Below are 17,686 nucleotides of genomic sequence, written 5' to 3'. Positions count from 1 at the left end.
CACTGCCGAGTGTATTACTGGAGTGTTTGGACTCAGCATAAGCAGTAGCCCCATCACGAAGAGAGTGAAGTATCAGTTACACCATCTCTGATTACAAGTTCAGCAAACAGACACGACTGACCTTACTCACGTCATCGCTCCCCCTGCCTGCCTATCTAGTCTCCATCGCTGGAGGCATGCTGTTGTTAGAGCTGGAAGGGCAGCCCAGAGGGAACAGCCCTGTCTATTTACTTTGCTGGCAGAGCCCCCACAGCAAACAGCTTCTGAAGACAGGGCCAGTTCTGTGGAACTCTGGGGCTGGGTGACCCGGCAGTCTCCTGTTCGCCTGGCCTGTGGGCTCCTCAGAGCAGGTACCCAGCCGTGCCCTCCCCTGGATGGCCAGCCCCTGCGGACCCCCGTCAGGCACTGCTGAGTGAGAGGAAGTGCCGAGGCCAGGAGGAAGGACACTCTTGTCTCCCCCAGTCCCGCGCGGAGACCCCTGACCTCCCCCTTGGGCGTGACTGGGAGGTTCGTCACTGCCGCCAGAGGGGAGGGGGTGGGAGAGGTGGGTGAGGGCTGGCTCAGCGCCCCTGCCGGCCAAGGACTCGGGCACGCAAGCGTCCTCGCTGCTGAGTGCTCACGTGAGGCCCGTCCTGCCCACCTCCTGGAAGCGGGGGTGCTTGGCAGATGCTGAGCTCAGTACAGAGGTGCACAGCATCAGCGCAGAATCTCTGGGGGGGTCAGAGGGAGCCAAACTATGCGGCCTGCCTGCTGTTTCAGGGCTTGAGACGGCGCCTCATCTTCCTGGGTCCCTGAGGGGACTCCAGAGGCCAAAGTCACAGACTCATGGGAGGAACAGGGAACCGGCAGATGCTGGCACACCCGAGGCTGGTCACATGCCACCGTGACTCCTCACCCGCCAGCCCTTGAGATGGGCAGGATTTCTGGCCGCACCACGCAGCGTCCCCGACCAGGGATTGAACCTGGGCCACTATGGTGAAAGCCGGAAATTCTGACCACGAGGCCACCAGGGAAGTTCCAGGACGCAGCCTTAAAGGGTGAAGAGACTGAGACTGGAGAGGTGAGGCCCTCTCCAGAGGCCCACGGTCCAGACTGGTAGATCTGGGGCTCCTGCCCTGGGTGCTGGGATCCCTGACACAAGAAGCTCTGTTCCCTGGGCCCCTCACCTGCTGGCTGCTTTGTTTTTTTTTAAGAAAACAACAACTAGTTTATTTCACCCTTTTAAAGAAAGCGATTCATTTGCTTTTTAAGTTTTATGAGACTGCTGCAGGCTTGCTGGGAAAAACATATAAGGGCACACATGTGGCGCGTGACAGACCCCCCCCCCCCGCCCCCCGCCACAATCCTACCCCTCCGAGCAGCCCCCAGTCCTCTGGTTGTTCTCTTCCAGTGCCTTCCGAGGTACATGAGGATTTTTAAACAGTGGGATCCTCAAGCAGTTGGGAGCTTACTTCCCTGTCAGTGTATACAGACCCACCTCAGTCTTCCTACTGACCGCACGGCACCCCACTGCACGGCTCTCCCACAGTTTACATAACCAGCTCCCCACACATGGGCGCTTTCCAATTTTCTGCTATCATGAACGCCGTGGCTGTGGATGAGTGTGGAAATATCTGTGCACCCTGAGCAAGTATTTACACTGGATACACTGGCTCAAAGAGAAGCCGCAGGAGCGAAGCAGCACACGCTCAGAAGTGCTGGCCTGCACCGCCAAGACACCCTCCCTGCCTCGGGGGCTGCAAGGCCAGCCCGGTCCTCGCCACCAAACTCACACGCCACCAAACTCACACGCTGAATGACATCTCATCTGAAGAGTCCGTCTTGGCTGTCTAGTAGACTGAGAAATGTTTCTTCTTTTCTGGCCATTTGTCTGTCTGTCCTACTGTCAACTGCCTGCTCCCGCTTTTCTGGTGGGGGACTTGCCTTGTAGAATTTTATATACTATGGCTTTCACTTGAGTGATTAGGTTAAACAATCCCCTCCTGTTTCAATTACTGAACAAGTAGGTCTTTCTACTACCAAGTCATCCATTTATTGATACACGGAATCTACTAAACGCCACATCGTACAGAGCACTGTGAGACTGGCTGGGCAAATTCTGCCTCAGACACCTCCCTGTGTGCCCGGAAGCCCACCAGCTCCCCAAGACTCCATCACCTCACTTGCCTCGCCTGCTTCTGCACCGGCTACTGCACGCTGCTCTGCATGTGGACAGGCTACCACTTGGGGATACGGTCCCCCAAGGTGTGCAGGAACCACGGGACCGGACACCACGCTGGTAACTTCTCCGTGCCCAGGGAGGGTGTGGGCCAGGTAGGCCGTGAGGCCACCGACCCGAGGCCCTCTCTTCCCCTCTCTCCCCCGTGGTGTCCTTGGTGACAGCTCTCACTCCTTCTTCGCCCCCAGTGGCTCCCCTCTGCCTCCTAACCCTCCGGGTCTGTCTCCAGTTCAGACAGCGTGGGCCGTTAGCTCTGCAGGACAGACAGCTGCAGGTTTAGCCAGTCCTCTCTTCTGAGGAAGGTTGTTCTGCAAAGCCATCCCAGGTACCAGCCACCCAGCAGGGAGCAGGTGACCCTGGGGGTGGGGGGACACCCTCTCTCGGAGCCTGAAGTCACAGCAGCGTACTTCCCTCATGCCTGGGTGTCTGGTGGGACCGGAGGGACTGGATGATGGCTCTCCAGTTGCCCTGCCCCACCCTGTGCCCCGAGGAGGAGGAACCTCTGCAAAAGCCGGGCTCCTGCTGTGCAGGTTCAGAGCAGTGTGACCCAGGGATCCAGGCCTCTTGTAGCTGAGTCTCAGGGGGGCCAGTCCGACCTCAACAGCCCCCATCTGCCCTGCCTCAACTCCAGACCCCATCCGCCTCCTTCTCCCCATGCAGACCCAGGGGGCCAGAGCCATCTCTGTGGGGCCAGCCTGCTCCTCTGCCCACGTCACCACTTGCAGTCGGGATCCCCTTCAGCTGAAACCAGGAGCAAGGTCGGGATGCCCCTCCGGGCAGCACATCCTCTACTGACCCAGAGCTCCCTCTGCGGGAAGGGAGCAAGGATCAGTGAATGTAGCAGCACTCGGGTGGAGGGGGCGGGAGAGAGCTGGGGTGAGGTGGCGAGGGAAGGGGCGGCATCAGCAGCAGGGAGAGCCAGGGGCTGAGAGGGGGCATCCGGGAGACCTTAGCGGTGGACCCAACATCACAGCGATGAGAGGAGGAGGATGACAGAGCGGCACAAGGTACCAGAGGAAGGCGTCTGCACTGATGCTGGCAGTAGACACCGGGGAACCAACAAGTGAGGCAAGAGAAGCTAAAATCTGCCTGGCTGCACGAAAGTACTATTAATTCCGGTCATTCTCACTAACTGCTTAGCATCTGCCAAATTACAAAGCACCCTGACGACGTGTCACTAGCACCAGATGAACTGAGTTGTGTATTCTGTCTAATCCTAATCATCACACATACAGGTGATCTTTCTGGATGATGCTGATACACGTTTGTGCTGGGCCCCTTGTAGTATGAGAGGTGGAATATCAACAGCACACGCATTACAAACGCTAACTCGTTCAATTCCCACAAAAGCCTGCTTGTACACCTGCTATAACTCATGTTCTACAGGAAGAAGGGAGACAACTCGCCCAAGATCCTGCAGCTGATGAGCAGCAGAGCCAGGGTGTGGCCCCGGGCTGCCTGGCTCCGGCCCTTAGCCACCCTGCTCCCCTGCCCCCCACGATGACACTGTTTGCGGCGGGCCAGGCTCCCCGTCCTGACTCTGTCTGCGTCCCCGGCCCCTCCTTACCTGTGTAGCTGCTGGAAGGAAGTGAGTGCTCTGGTCCCCCGTTGAGCTCTGGGGCTCCTTCTGCCTTTGCCGCTTCCTCTTTCTCCTCCTCTGGCCGGGCCTCAGGGGCTTCCTCCGGGGGCTGCTCCATGGCTGACTTCCCCTGGGCGCCACGCCTGCAGGCCCGGTCATAGCTCTGGCATCATCTGGGTCTGAACGCAGATGGATCTCTACAGGGCAGTTCCCGTCAGCCTGGACGAAAGGGAAGACAGGAAGAGGTTGGGGAGGATGAGAGGGTGACAGAGTGGGAATGGGTGGGGAGAGGAGCCCCCACCCGGGAGGGGCACGTCCTGCTGCCCCTGCTGGGGCCGGAGGGCCTCAGGCCTGCAGTGAGCCAGTCTCCACTCCTGGCATCACAGGTCACTGCGCCTCCACCCTTTGCCCACTTGGCTCTTACAGCAGGTTTGTGGGCTTCAGAGCAGTCTCTGTGAGCCAGGTGTGGCGGGCGACATGCCCCCGTGAATCCTTCCCCGAGCCCTGCTCTTTGAGCCTCCTGAGCCTGCAGGAGCCACATGGGAACGGCCCGAGGGCCTTTGTCAAATTCTCCACCCCCTGCTGGAGGTCCTCATATGCATCCGGCCCCCCAACCCCCATCCTGTCCCCACCAGGCCCGAGAATTAATCTCTCTCCTAAGCACCCGGCTTGAAGGCAGTGGATCCCACCCTTCCTGACTCTGGGAGAAGGAAAAAGACATGCTCCCTGCCCACTAGGCTGGCAGCTGACAGGTCTGCAACCAGACCGTCAGCACAGAGCCACCGGGCAAGGGGCGATGCACACTGTCCCGGAATCTGGTGACCCCCATATGTCAGCCTGGAGGAGGCAGTTCCAACCCTCAACCAGTCTTGTCCACAAATCACATATAAGCGAGGGGGAGTGAGGCCACGAGATGTGGGGAGAGTCTGGCAGGGAACGCCTCTCGGGGATACAGCCTGAGAAGAGACGCGGAGGCGGCACACTGAGGGAACCCTGCTGGCAGGGCGAGGGGCGCCATAGGAGAGAGGGCTTGAAGGGATGGCTGGGAGGGCGGGCTGAATCCCGGCATGCGCGCTTCACGCCACAGGGCGCGGGACTAGACCCTCCCGTGGAGGTGCAGACCCGGGAAACTAACGGCAGGAGAGACCTGGCTCAGAGAAATTCAAGGACCTTTGGGACCGCACCCTAGATGTCCCAGGCAGCTCAAACTCAACCAATCCAAACAGAAGCCACATTCTGGCCCCGAGCTGGCCCTTCCCTCCTCTGGTAATCCCTACCTCTGTGACCCAGACGCCCACCGCCCACCTATCAAAGCCGGAAAGTGGGAGCCACTCGAGACTCACCTCTCTCACCCTGTTCTAGACTTGCAAACTTGGCTATACTGGAATCACTGGGGAGCTATCCTCATAGATTCTCATTCGACTGGTTTGGGAGCGGCTTGGCATCAGGACTTTTAATTCCCCTGGGGATCGTAATGCACAGCCAAGCTTGAGAAACCCTGTGCTACAGTAAAGCAACTTCCAGTTGGCGGTAAATCGTTTCCTCTTAATCACTGCTTCCCACCAGGCCTTAATCTTCCCTTGTGTGGACTGACACAATGACCTCTTAAATTGGTCTCCCAAAGGCAGCTTGGAAATTCAGTGCCAGACTCTAAGCGCCCGGGAGCTAGGAATCTGGAGTTGTGTGTGTGGGTGCAGTCACTGACAGGATAGCTGCAGGACGGAGTTCAGCTCACTGAAGACTGACGTGCCACAGGAGGACGGGTGCCAGAGTGGGGACGAGGCGGCGGCCAGACACGGAGATGCTCGGGATGGACGAGTGGCAGGGACAAGGGGGAGGGTAGTCAACCATGTCAAATGCTGCAGAGTTTAAGGGTGATAAAGAGATACACGGCCACTGAATTTGGTGACTGTGAGGTTATCTCTGACCTTGTTATACAAATTTCAACCAAGTGGGTGGGACAGAAAGCAGGGCTCCGAAGAGTAAGTGGCAGCAAGTAAGCTGGGACAGTGAAGGAGACTTACTGTTAAATGATTATATCAGGGGAAAAAATGATAAGAGGATGTAGCTTGGAAAACTAGCAAAGCCAAGAGAAGGTTTTTTGGAATAGAGGAGACTCGAGTAAGCTGTGGCTGAAGGAGAGGTCTTCTGAGAAAGACAGTCTGAAGAGTTAAGGGGGAAGCCGGGGCAGAACGACTGATGGGAGGGGAATAACTCAAAGGCACAGGATGAGGAAAACACGAAAAGCTGCAGCACTGTCTGTGTGGAGGGGTGCTAAAGCTCACAGGGAACGGCCACACTTTTTAGTTAACCTGAGTATAAGGCATAGTTGTCTACTGAGAGTAAAAGATAGGACTTGAAGAAAGCAAAGAGGCTGGATGCTACTGCTAAGTCACTTCAGTCGTGTCCGACTCTGTGTGACCCCAGAGACGGCAGCCCATCAGGCTCCCCTGTCCCTGGGTGGAGGTAGGGAATTAACTGGAGAGAAATAAAAAGAATTACATAGAAAGGCTATGGTAAATAAACCACCGAGGCACTGGCACAAGAACAGATAATCACTGAAAGAGAATATACAAAGTCCATAAACAGATACAAACGCATACCGGACAGGACTTTAATGTTATAAAGATGGCACTACAGGGAGAGACAGATGGAGAGAGTAACTCTGAAACAATACATTACCATGTGTGACACAGACAGCCAGTGGGGGTTTGCTGTATAACACGGGGAGCTCAAACTGTGACAACCTAGGGGGCGGGAGGGAGGGTCAGGAGGGAGGGGACATGTGTATACCTGATTCATGTTGCTGTTTGACAGAAACTAACACAATAGAAGGCAATGGCACCCCACTCCAGTACTCTTGCCTGGAAAATCCCATGGACGGAGGAGCCTGGTAGGCTGCAGTCCATGGGGTCGCTGAGTCAGGCACGACTGAGCGACTTCACTTTCACTTTTCACTTTCATGCACTGGAGAAGGAAATGGCAACCCACTCCAGTGTTCTTGCCTGGAAAATCCCAGGGACGGGGGAGCCTTGTGGGCTGCAGTCTATGGGGTCGCACAGAGTCGGACACGACTGAAGCGACTTAGCAGCAGCAGCAGCAGCAACACGATATTGTAAAGCAATTATCCTCCAATTAAAAATAAATACATCTATTTTTTTAAAAAGATGGCACTCCAAAAAGAAAAGACAGATTCTTCAGGAAATAATATGGAGACAAATGAGTAGCCATCTGGATCCCTACCTTATATCTTATACCAAGACAAGGTCCAAATAAATCAAAGGTTTTAAAGTTAAAACAAAAATACTTGAACTATATAAAAAGTGATGAAAAGCTAAGTGGAGGAAAAGTGAAGATTGATACTAAAATCCACTAAATTTAATGGGTAAAAACTTATGGGTAAAAAAATTAACAAATGCTATTCCATAAAAATACAAACTTACTACAAAGTAAACAAACAAAAAACAACCAAAAAACAAACCAAAAAAAACCCCTCAGGGACTTCCCTGGTCCAGGGGCTAAGGTCTGCACTCCCAACGCTGGGGGCCTGGGTTTGACCCCTGGTCAGGGAACTAGTGCCCACATGCTGTAAACTACAGTTCCTGTGTTGCAACTAAGACCCAGCACAGCCAAACACACACACAAAACCCAGAAGAGAAAAAACAAAAACAGGTAACAGACTGGGAAATATATTTGCAATTCATCAGACAAAGGGCTAACTGCTCTAAAATCGTTTCTAAAAATTAAGTAAAAGACCAGCAATCCAACAAAAAACTGGGCCCAAGATACAAAAAACATAGAAAAAAGGTATACATTTACTCCTTAAACATATGAAAACACACTCAACATCATTTATAAAAAGAGAAATACAAATTAAAACATCACTAAAATACACTTTTTTTTTTTTTTTTTTGCCACACCATGGCAGCTTGTGAGAGCTTAGTTCCCTGACCAGGGACTGAACCTGGGCCCCTGGCAGTAACAGTGCAAAGGCCTAACCACTGGACTGTCAGGGAATTCCCGGAAATATGCTTTTTACAATCAGATTAAAACAAACGCTAACACCCTGGCTATGCACTTGGGGAAATACCATCTCACATGTCCCTTGTGGGAAGGTAAATTAGCATGATCTCTAAAGAGGATAATTTGGCTACATCTCTTACATTACTGGACACGTTCCCTTTGACCCAGAGACACCACTTGTAGGTTGTCTCTTACAGTCACCCTTCCACTGAAGCATAGTGACACAGTGTTAGCACAAGGCTACTCATTACAGAATTATTTGCCTGGCATGGGTGGGGAGCAAGTTAGACATCCATTAACAAGGGACAGCCATAAACAAGGATGATGATGTTTATGGACTGATATGGGAGTATCTCTAAGATATACTAATTAGAGAAGAAAGCAATTTGCAAAATGAAGTGAAGAGCTATGAAGTGAAGTCATGAAGTTGCTCAGTCGTGTCCAACTCTTTGCGATCCCATGGACTGCAGCCTACCAGGCTCCTTTGTCCATGGGATTTTCCAAGCAATAGTACTGGAGTGGATTGCCAGTTCCTTCTCCAGGGGATCTTCCCAACCCAGGGATCAAACCAGGGTCTCCCGCATTGTAGACAGACACTTTACCGTCTGAGCCACCAGGGAAGAGCTATACTTTGTGCAAAAAAGGTATACTGAAGCTGGATTTGGTCTGATAAGATAGTGCTGGAAAGCTACATAAGAACTAGGAACACTGGTTGCCTCTGGGGGGGTGGGGGGGGACTGAGTGTCTGGGTCAGAGATTTTTCACTATACCATTCATTTTTTTAAATTTTGTTGGGGTATAGTTGATTTACAATGTTGTGTTACTATGATACCTTTTAAATTCTGAACTTTAAATTCCTGAAAATAAATTGGAATAAAATGAAAAGGCAAAACTTACAAACAATAATGTGGAAGATGAGAGGACGTGATAAGCAATAAACTGCTCAAGCCCTTTCTCAGGAGACATGGAGATGCTGATGAGCATTACGGTTCAGTCAAATGTACACAGAAAAGTTCCAAAGGTAAGCACTAAGACACTGTAAACAGAATGTACATTTTCCATATTATTACAGCAGAATGGGAGAACTTGGGAGAAGTCATGTGAAACTCTGGCTTTCTGCCTGACGAAAGTCTCACGGACGGGAGCCTTAACAACCGCATGCAGTGGAGGACGGTGGACTGGTCCTGTGACAGAAAGGCCGTGGTGGTGGGAAAAGTGGGAAGTTTCAAGTCAAGTCTGCAGTCTGCTTGATTCAGCTAGTATGAACAGTACTGCACCAGCCTTCATTTCTCAATTTTGGTAAGTGTGTCTGGTATATGGGAACTCTGTACAATCTTATCAGCATTTCTATAACCCTAGACTTTTTCAAAATACAGATTAAAAAAAAAAAAACCTTAAAAAAATCTGGCTTTCTTGTTTCTCTTAGAAATTAAGCAGACCTGGCCAATGCACGCACTCCTGGGCTGCTTCCCTCATTCATGAAGCATGAACTGCTGTGTTCACTTGCAGGGATGGGAGTCTAGTTAGTGTAAACTGGTTCCTCAAGGATCACTCTCTGATCATCCCTGAGCACTCAATTTGGGAATCACTGGACCTAGAGTGAGGGAAGTGCTCAGAGGCTCAGGTGCTGCCGCGTGACCCTGGCTGATGAGCGAGCGGCCACCTGGGGCAGTCACCCCCAGGTGCTACCGATTCCAACTCCCCTTATTTCTCACTGAGCCCTCTCACCTTCTTGTATCAGCTATGTGCCTAGCTACACACTGAATTTCCCATGCTGTCTAGCAGTTACAGTGCTCAGGTGACGATTCTCACCAACTGTATGCAAACAGAAATCTGCTAGAAGGGTCTGCTGGAAACACAAGCCTGAGAAGACAGCTCCAGAGGGTGAGGCTCAAAATAGGAAGGAGCTGCGGATCGCCACAGCATCGCGGAACTGTGGAACTAGCCCTGGAACATCGGTCTCTAGACCACTTATTAGGTGGAAAAATTAAATGCTAATATCCCAAGGCTCTGTTTGCCAGATTTCAGTTTCGTGCAGTTGAACACCGCCCGAGCTGACACAGCAGCAGGACAGAAGGGGAGAGTGGGAGCGTGGGGAGGGTGGTGGCAGCGCTGGAAAGGACCTCGGTGACCACCGAGAGCAGTGTGCGCCTCTCCTGGCACGTAGGAAACCCTCGACAGAAACTAGCGAGTATCCAAACAACGAGGACCGGAAACACGGATTCCTCTCGCTTCACAGAACGAAAAAGCCTGGAGGTGGGGGGGGGCAGGCCAGGTGAGGGGCGAGACCTCCGGCCAGGCTCGTGGCTGAGGCATCCAGGAGACTTCTGACGAGCGGTGTCGGGGGCTGTGCCACGTGGTGCCGGGGGCGGGCAACGGGACCTCCGTGAGCCCCAGGCGTGCTGGGGGCCCTGACCACACAAATGAGTGCACGAGGCCGATCGGAACAGACTGCTTTGGGATCTGTGTAGACGGGTTGTCGGTGGAGACAGGGAAATCCCACAGGGCCACGAGGACTGGGGCCCCCTTGGAGGAGGAAAACAGGAGGAAAAACCACACTTCCCCGTAGAGATATTTGACACAGTATTTTCTCACACATTCCCTCGCACCCTCTGAGTGACCCCGGGGCACAGTACAGACTTCACTGTCAGGACCGATACTGGAGGGGGGCAGGAGCTGACCAAGGTCCCTCCGCGGGGCAGGCTTGGCCCAGTCCTCACAAGCACACTATCCCCCAACCCCTGGCCAAGGCCAGCCCCAGGGGCTCCCCTAGGCAGATGAACAAAGAGACCAAAAGCGCAGGCCCGCCCGCCCTGACAAGCATCTCTCAGAGGACACGCTGGAGGATGCAGCAGAGGACCGCAGGCTGCAGACCCACAGGGCCCGAGTCTGGCCAGCCTCCTAGGAGCTGCGAGTGCGAGGCCGCCTTATGCACCCAACAGCCCTGAGCCCCGGCGTTCTGTCCGTAGACCCGCTGGCAGAATGTTCTTTCACCACAACCAGAGGAGCTCTTCTCAGGTTCTTGGGGGACAAGAGGTGGCCTCCTAAAATCAGATGCGACTCTGGGCTCTGGCTAGAGTTCGGGGCTTGGGGCCGGGGTCTCTGGATTCCAGGCGGATGTCCCTGTCCAGCCTGGAGCTGTCCCTCGCCTGTGACTGCTGAGGGGGAGCTGCAGTATGGCTGTTCTAAAACCCACAAACACAGCCCTTGGGGCTGCTGCTCACCCAGATGTAACCCTAAGCTGTGGCCTATCCCTGCAATCTGCCAGAAGCCGTCCACTGTCACACAGCCTGTCTGCAGCTGAGGTCTGCCCTCTATCCAACAGCCAAGTCTGCCCTTCCCCCTGAGCCCAGGCCCAGAGGCTGGGTTTTCGCAGGTAGCCGCCACCCACCCACCACTCTCCCTGCAATAAACCGGGTTCCCTTCTTCCTTTCTTTGGCTCTGGGACTAAAAACAGCACCAGGCACTAGGTTTAACATTTATGTGGCTGAGAAACCTTGGTCTTTGCTGTTGCATCCCCAGCACTGTGCCAGGGCCAGACACCGTCTCCCTGGGACACAGCTTGGCCTCACGTGAGAAGCTGGTGCTGCCCTCCAACAGGACACGGGTCCTGCAGCCAGAATGAGAGGGGTGCTGCTCTGCAGCCTCTGGACAGCAAATGAAGTCTCCATCAGAAGCTCTCACGAAACACACGCCTGGGCTACGCATCCTAGCCTGCACACACACTCAGGCAAGTCTGCTAAGCAAGTACCCTGCCCTCTTGCCCTTCTGGGAGCTGAAGCTGGGCAGGCAGCACCACTCCATCCATTCTGCACGTGGCAGGCAGACTTCCTAGGCAGAAGGAGTGAGCAATTTAACCCAAATGGCCCAGAGCTCCAGAGAGGCCTGATCTGGAGCCTGACCAACCAAGCCACCTGGGACCCTAATCCTCCTACCAAGTCATCCCCAGGAAACGGCGCTCCCTGATGCCAGCAGCAGGCTGAATGCTTTGAGGAGGGTCAGCCCACGTGCTTGACCCACTCAGCTGTGGTGCATCCAATTCACCAAGGGCTCAGTACACACCAGGCTGTGGGTATACTGACACATCTCACCCTCACAACAGCTCTGAGAGGTGATGTCCGCTTCAGTTCAGTTCAGTTGCTCAGTCGTGTCCAATTTTTTGTGACCCCATGGATTGCAGCATGGCAGGCCTCCCTGTCCATCACCAACTCCTGGAGTTTACTCAAACTCATGTCCATTGAGTCAGTGATGCCATCCAACCATCTCATCCTCTGTGGTTCCCTTCTCCTCCTGCCTTCAATCTTTCCCAGCATCAGGGTCTTTTCCAATAAGTCAGTTCTTCACATCAGGTGGCCAAAGTATTGGAGCTTCAGCATGAGTCCTTCCAATGAATATTCAGGACTGATTTCCTTTAGGATTGAGTGGTTGGATCTCCCTGCGGTCCAAGGGACTCTCAAGAGTCTTCTCCAACACCACAGTTCAAAAGCATCAATTCTTCAGCACTCAGCTTTCCTTCTAGTCCAACTCTCACATCCATACATGACTACTGGAAAAACCATAGCTTTGACTTGACAGACCTTTGTTGGCAAAGTAATGTCTCTGCTTTTTAATATGCTGTCTAGGTTGGTCATAGTTTTTCTTCCAAGGAGTAAGTGTCTTTCAATTTCATGGCTGCAGTCACCATCTGCAGTGATTTTGGAGCCCCCCAAAATAAAGTCTCACTGTTCCATTGTTTCCCCATCTATTTGCCATGAAGTGATGGGACTGGGTGCCATAATCTTAGTTTTCTGAATGTTGAGCTTTAAGCCAACTTTTTCACTTTCTTCTTTCACTTTCATCAAGAGACTCTTTAGTTCTTCTTTGTTTTCTGCCATAAGGGTGGTGTCATCTGCATATCTGAGGTTATTGATATTTCTCCTGGCAATCTTGATTCCAGCTTGTGCTTCATCCAGCCCAGCATTTTGCATGATGTACTCTGCATATAAGTCAAATAAGCAGGGTGACAATATACAGCCTTGATGTACTCCTTTCCCGATTTGGAGCCAGTCTGTTGTTCCATGTCTGGTTCTAACTATTGCTTCTTGATCTGCATACAGATTTCTCAGGAGGCAGGTAAAGTGGTCTGGTATTCCCATCTCTTGAAGAATTTTCCAGTTTGTTGTGATCCACACAGTCAAAGGCTTTGGCGTAGTCAATAAAGCAGAAGTAGATGTTTTTCGAACTCTCTTGCTTTTTCGATGATCCAACAGATGTTGGCAGTTTGATCTCTGATTCCTCTGCCTTTTCTAAATCCAGCTTGAACATTTGGAAGTTCACGGTTCACGGTGAAGACTGGCTTGGAGAATTTTAAGCATTACTCACTGTGCTAGCATGTGAGATGAGTGCAATTGTGCAGTAGTTTGAACATTCTTTGGCACTGCCCTTCTTTGGGATTGGAATGTAAACTGACCTTTTCCAGTCCTGTGGCCACTGCTGAGTTTTCCAAATTTGCTGGCATATTGAGTGCAGCACTTTCACAGCATCATCTTTTAGGATTTGAAATAGTTCAACTGGAATTCCATCACCTCCTCTAGCTTTGTTCATAGTGATGCCTTGTAAGGCTCACTTGACTTCGAACTTCAGGATGTCTGGCTGTAGGTGAGTGATCACACCATCGTGATTATCTGGATCATGAAGATCTTTTTTGTATAGTTCTTCTGTGTAGTCTTGCCGCTTCTTCTTAATATCTTCTGCTTCTGTTAGGTCCGTACCATTTCTGTCTTTTATTGAGCCCATCTTTGCATGAAATGTTCCCTTGGAATCTCTAATTTTCTTGAACAGATCTCTAGTCTTTCTCATTCTATTGTTTTCCTCTATTTCTTTGCATTGATCACTGAGGAAGGCTTTCTTCTCCCTCCTTGCTATTCTTTGGAACTCTGCATTCAAATGGGTATATCTTTCCTTTTCTCCTTCGCCTTTGGCTTCTCTTCTTTTCTCAGCTATTTGTAAGGCCTCCTCAGACAGCCATTTTGCCTTTTTGCATTTCTTTTTCTTGGGGATAGTCTTGATCCCTGCCTCCTGTACAATGTCATGAACCTTCGTCCCTAGTTTTTCAGGCACTCTATCAGATCTAATCCCTTGAATCTATTTGTCACTTCCACTGTATAATCATAGGGGATAACCAACAGGTGCTGTTATTATCTCCATTTAACTGATGAGGAAACTGTGGCACAGAGAGGGAAAGTAATCGAGTCAAAGTCACACAGTAACTGGAAAAGCAGGACTTGAGGCCAGGCAGGTTGGCTCCAGTCTTAATCATTATACTGTGTGCCGTGCATGTGGTGCTGGGTTAGCCTTGGACCAGCAGCTGGCATGCTCCTGCCCTGTTAGATCCATGAGCCTCAGTCTGGAATGCCATCCCCGCCTCTAGCTAAGGGCTACTTTCTTTCCAGAGACGCCTGCACTTCCTTCTTAAAGGAGCTCACCTTCACTAGCCCCACAGTGGTCCTTTCTACTGCAACCCTGAGCCAGGCCCTCCAGATCTGCGATTACCACACTGAACTGCCACATCTGTTAGCTGGTTTGTTCTCACTATGTAATCAGTCTCCCAGATAATGCCTTCCATCTATCTTGCAGAGTTAGGTCCCCAGCACTTGACACAGTGCCTGGCACTTAATGGGTGCTCAGCATGCACTCATTGAATGAATAAACAGACCAAAAACATTAACCTCAGCCACACCATGTCCAGCTGTAAGAGCTGCCACTGTATCTGTTCTCACCCATTGCTGCCCTTGAGATGCAGTGCCCCGCAGCCTTGCGTATCAGGCCTGGGGTCAAACCCTGGTTCTGCTCCTCCCTCTCCATGACTTGGGGGAGACACCAACCCCTCAGTTTCTCAGCCCTAAAGCTGGGGTATGCCCACTTAATCTGAGTGGCCATCGTGCGGAGAAGACAACCACACAGCAAATGCGCAACAGGCAGCAAATGGGCTGCGGCTGCCGCCGCCTCGGGGGCTAACACAGAGCGAGCGGTATTCCAGTGTGGACAAGTGCTGGCCTCTGGAGTTCCAGGGACCTACACCCTGAATTTCACAATTCCCTGCCTTGCAATCAACCGTGAGAAGGGAGTGCTGACAGGGCCCGCCCTGCTCTGGGTCTGGGCTTCTTTCGGAGCCTTTGTCCCCCGCCCGGCCCTTGGGAAGACCCAGTCGCTGCGTTTCGTCCTTCCCTCACTGTAGCGGTGGGCAGCGGACCTCTGGGTCAGCGGTGAGAAAGCCCGTGGGAGCAGGGCCTGGCCGCTTGGCTCCAAGCTTCCCTCTCAATCATTAACCTGGTGCTGACCCAGTGCCCTGGTTTTCCAGACCAGCAGCTCCACGGTGCTCTCTGCTCTCATTCGTCAGCCCAGGTCACCCCACTCCGCTCTGGGCACTGTGGCCTTGGAATCCCCGGAGGAGAAGCCCAAGGAATGAGGGGTTGATCCTGTTCAGAGCCTGTGGGAACTAGAGGAGGCCAGCCAGCCACCCCTCCCCCACCATTCTAGAATTTTTCCAATTCCATCAAGAGTTAACCCATCAGCCCTGTGGAATGGAGCTAAGCTATAATAAAACAAGACCTCAGGGAGCCACAGAGGAGGTGCTCAGATAAGAGGTCAGAGTGGGCAGGATAGCTCCCCAGGCAGGACCAGGGAGAGGCCTGGGGGCAGCCAGCTCCGGGCCTCCGAGCCCGGCGTGGGTCAGGGTGCTGAGCCGCCCCGTGCATCACCGTGGAGGACCGAGGAGATGCTGCAAGTACTGGCTTCACAGACAACAGAACCGCAAGACACAGTGGGAAGGAGGTTCAGGAGGGAGGGGACACGTGTACCGACGGCTGATTCACGTTGATGTTTGGAGAAACCAAACCAAAGAAACCACAACTCTGTAAAGCAATCATCCTTCAATTAATAAATTTAAAAAAAATATGAAAAATAATCTCACACCAAGCTGGAGCGGAGGGGAGAAACAAACAAACGTGCAAAATGCATAGAAATAAAACCGGAAAGACATGGCCAAATCGTTAATGGTGCTTTCCTCTGAGGGGTGCAGTTATGGGTGATCTTTATTTTCCTAACTATACTTTTTGTGTTCCTCAAAGTTTTTACAATGAGCATGGGACACTTTCAATATGGGGGGGGACAAAGGGAAGATATGCTTTGAACAAAGAAAACTGAATAAATGCTTTAAGGTTCTTAGAAGGTAAAAGAAGGGTGTGCTGAGAAGCAAGCAAGACGGCTCCCTGGGAGCCTGAGAGCTGAGGACCCTCCTTGCTCAGAGGAGCTGCAGAGGTGAGCGCAGGGGGTGCAAGCAGGCACAGGGCCACAGCGAGGGGCTTCCAGAACGTTCTCATTCAAGGACCGCGGGAGCTATGATGCTGCCAGCACCTCTCTGCCCTCCTCTGCTGTCAGCTGCTTTAATGTACTTGGTGAAGCACCCACCACCATGTGCCCAAGGCAAACGCCAGACTCTGAAGGATGAGGAGGGCCCTGAAGGACCAACACTGCCACGCGGGCCTGGCGTGGGTGCTTGGGGAGGGTCCCCAGGAGGACGTGGCCTCTGACTGAGAGGCAGGCAGTGAGGTGACCGGGCAAGGGGGTGACAGAGACCCCTCAGAGGGAGGAGGGTGGCAGAGACCCTCTGAGCCGGGCCTGCTGGGAGCTTGGGGCAGCTGATCTGGCTGAGCCTGGAGACCACCTGGGGCCTCGAGGGGCAGATTGAGGGCTCGGCTGTTTATGTGAAGAGCAGCAGAGTGCCTAGGAGGGCTCTGAGGCGGACGCGCAGGACCAGAGCAGTGTTCAGACACGGACTCCTCTGCTGCCGTGGAGGGCGGGCTGCAGGTGCTGGCACCCCCAGGAGGGGCGTCAGCGTGAGACAGGGGCCACCTCCCAGAGCCCAGGCGGGCTGGCTGTGGGGAGCTGCCCCGTCCCACTCCTGGGAGGGTCCGGGCTGAGGAGCCGAGGGACGGGGGCCTTACAGAAAGCTGAGTGCGGCTCCGGCACTTCACCTGCGTCCTCGCCCATGCCCCGCTTGGGGCTGAAGGTCAGGGCAGGACGGGGCACTCCAAGACCCACTGCTGCTCTGACGGGCCCGGCTCCAGCCTCCCAGCGTGGTTCTGGTCTCACTGCTCCTCGGCTGCCACACCCACCCGCCCGGGAGCACATGTGGCACTTGGCACTGCTGGGCAGGGGGCCAGTGACCACAAACAGCCACCACATTCCGGGGCTGACGGCTCCACCGCAGCCCCCCCGACTCCTGACACCTCGTCTCCACCAGCAAGTCCAACCAGCCTGTGTATCCGCAGCCCTGCTGCGGGGGTACGTGTTTACAGGGCGTGGATGGGACACTGCTACTCAAAACCTTTTCTTTTTAAACAATAACTAAGATCTGGACATCAGCCAGGCCTTTAAAGCTCATAAGGCACCTCCACGTACACGATCCCATTTACTTGACGCAGGCAGAGCAGGGCACAGCACTGAAGCGCGCTGAGCACCTGTGCTGGGCTGTCTCATCCTAACGCTCAGTGAGCCTCAGGGCAGCTCTGACCCCTGCTGCCACGCGAACCAACCGGGTGGGGGACGGTGGCAAGGAGAGGGGCCGCGGGAGAGGGAAGGGAACTCGGATCAGCCCAGGAGACGCAGTGACTCCAGCTGGAGCGGACAAAGGCAGAAATGGGGGTCGGCATGGGGGAGTGGCTTCTGAACCTCCCCGAGGGGAGAGGAGACGCAGAAGAGCCCTACAGCTAAGTTCTGTCCAGGAGAAACTGTGACTCCCGCATGTCAGCTTCACCTGAAAGTAATCATGTCCTTTGACCTGGTAATTCCTCTCTAAGGAAACTGTACCAGGCTGTTCAAGGCAA

The 17,686-nt window shown here is 53.2% G+C and overlaps 1 protein-coding gene across 8 annotated transcripts in view; it reads right to left on the bottom strand.

Annotated features, from left to right (window-relative positions):
* PPARD (peroxisome proliferator activated receptor delta) overlaps positions 1-17,686 on the bottom strand; it is an 85,654-nt gene that overhangs the window by 10,528 nt on the left and 57,440 nt on the right. For 5 of the 8 annotated variants that reach the window (XM_059880228.1, XM_059880230.1, XM_024983411.2 and 2 more), the window contains 1 exon segment: positions 3,786-4,016. In XM_059880228.1, the coding sequence (XP_059736211.1) occupies positions 3,786-4,016 (231 nt within the window). 8 annotated transcript variants of the gene reach the window in all.

The sequence above is a fragment of the Bos taurus genome, chromosome 23 (assembly GCF_002263795.3).
Source record: "Bos taurus isolate L1 Dominette 01449 registration number 42190680 breed Hereford chromosome 23, ARS-UCD2.0, whole genome shotgun sequence".
Classification (NCBI taxonomy): domain Eukaryota; kingdom Metazoa; phylum Chordata; class Mammalia; order Artiodactyla; family Bovidae; genus Bos; species Bos taurus.
This window is presented reverse-complemented; position numbering and strand designations above follow the sequence as displayed.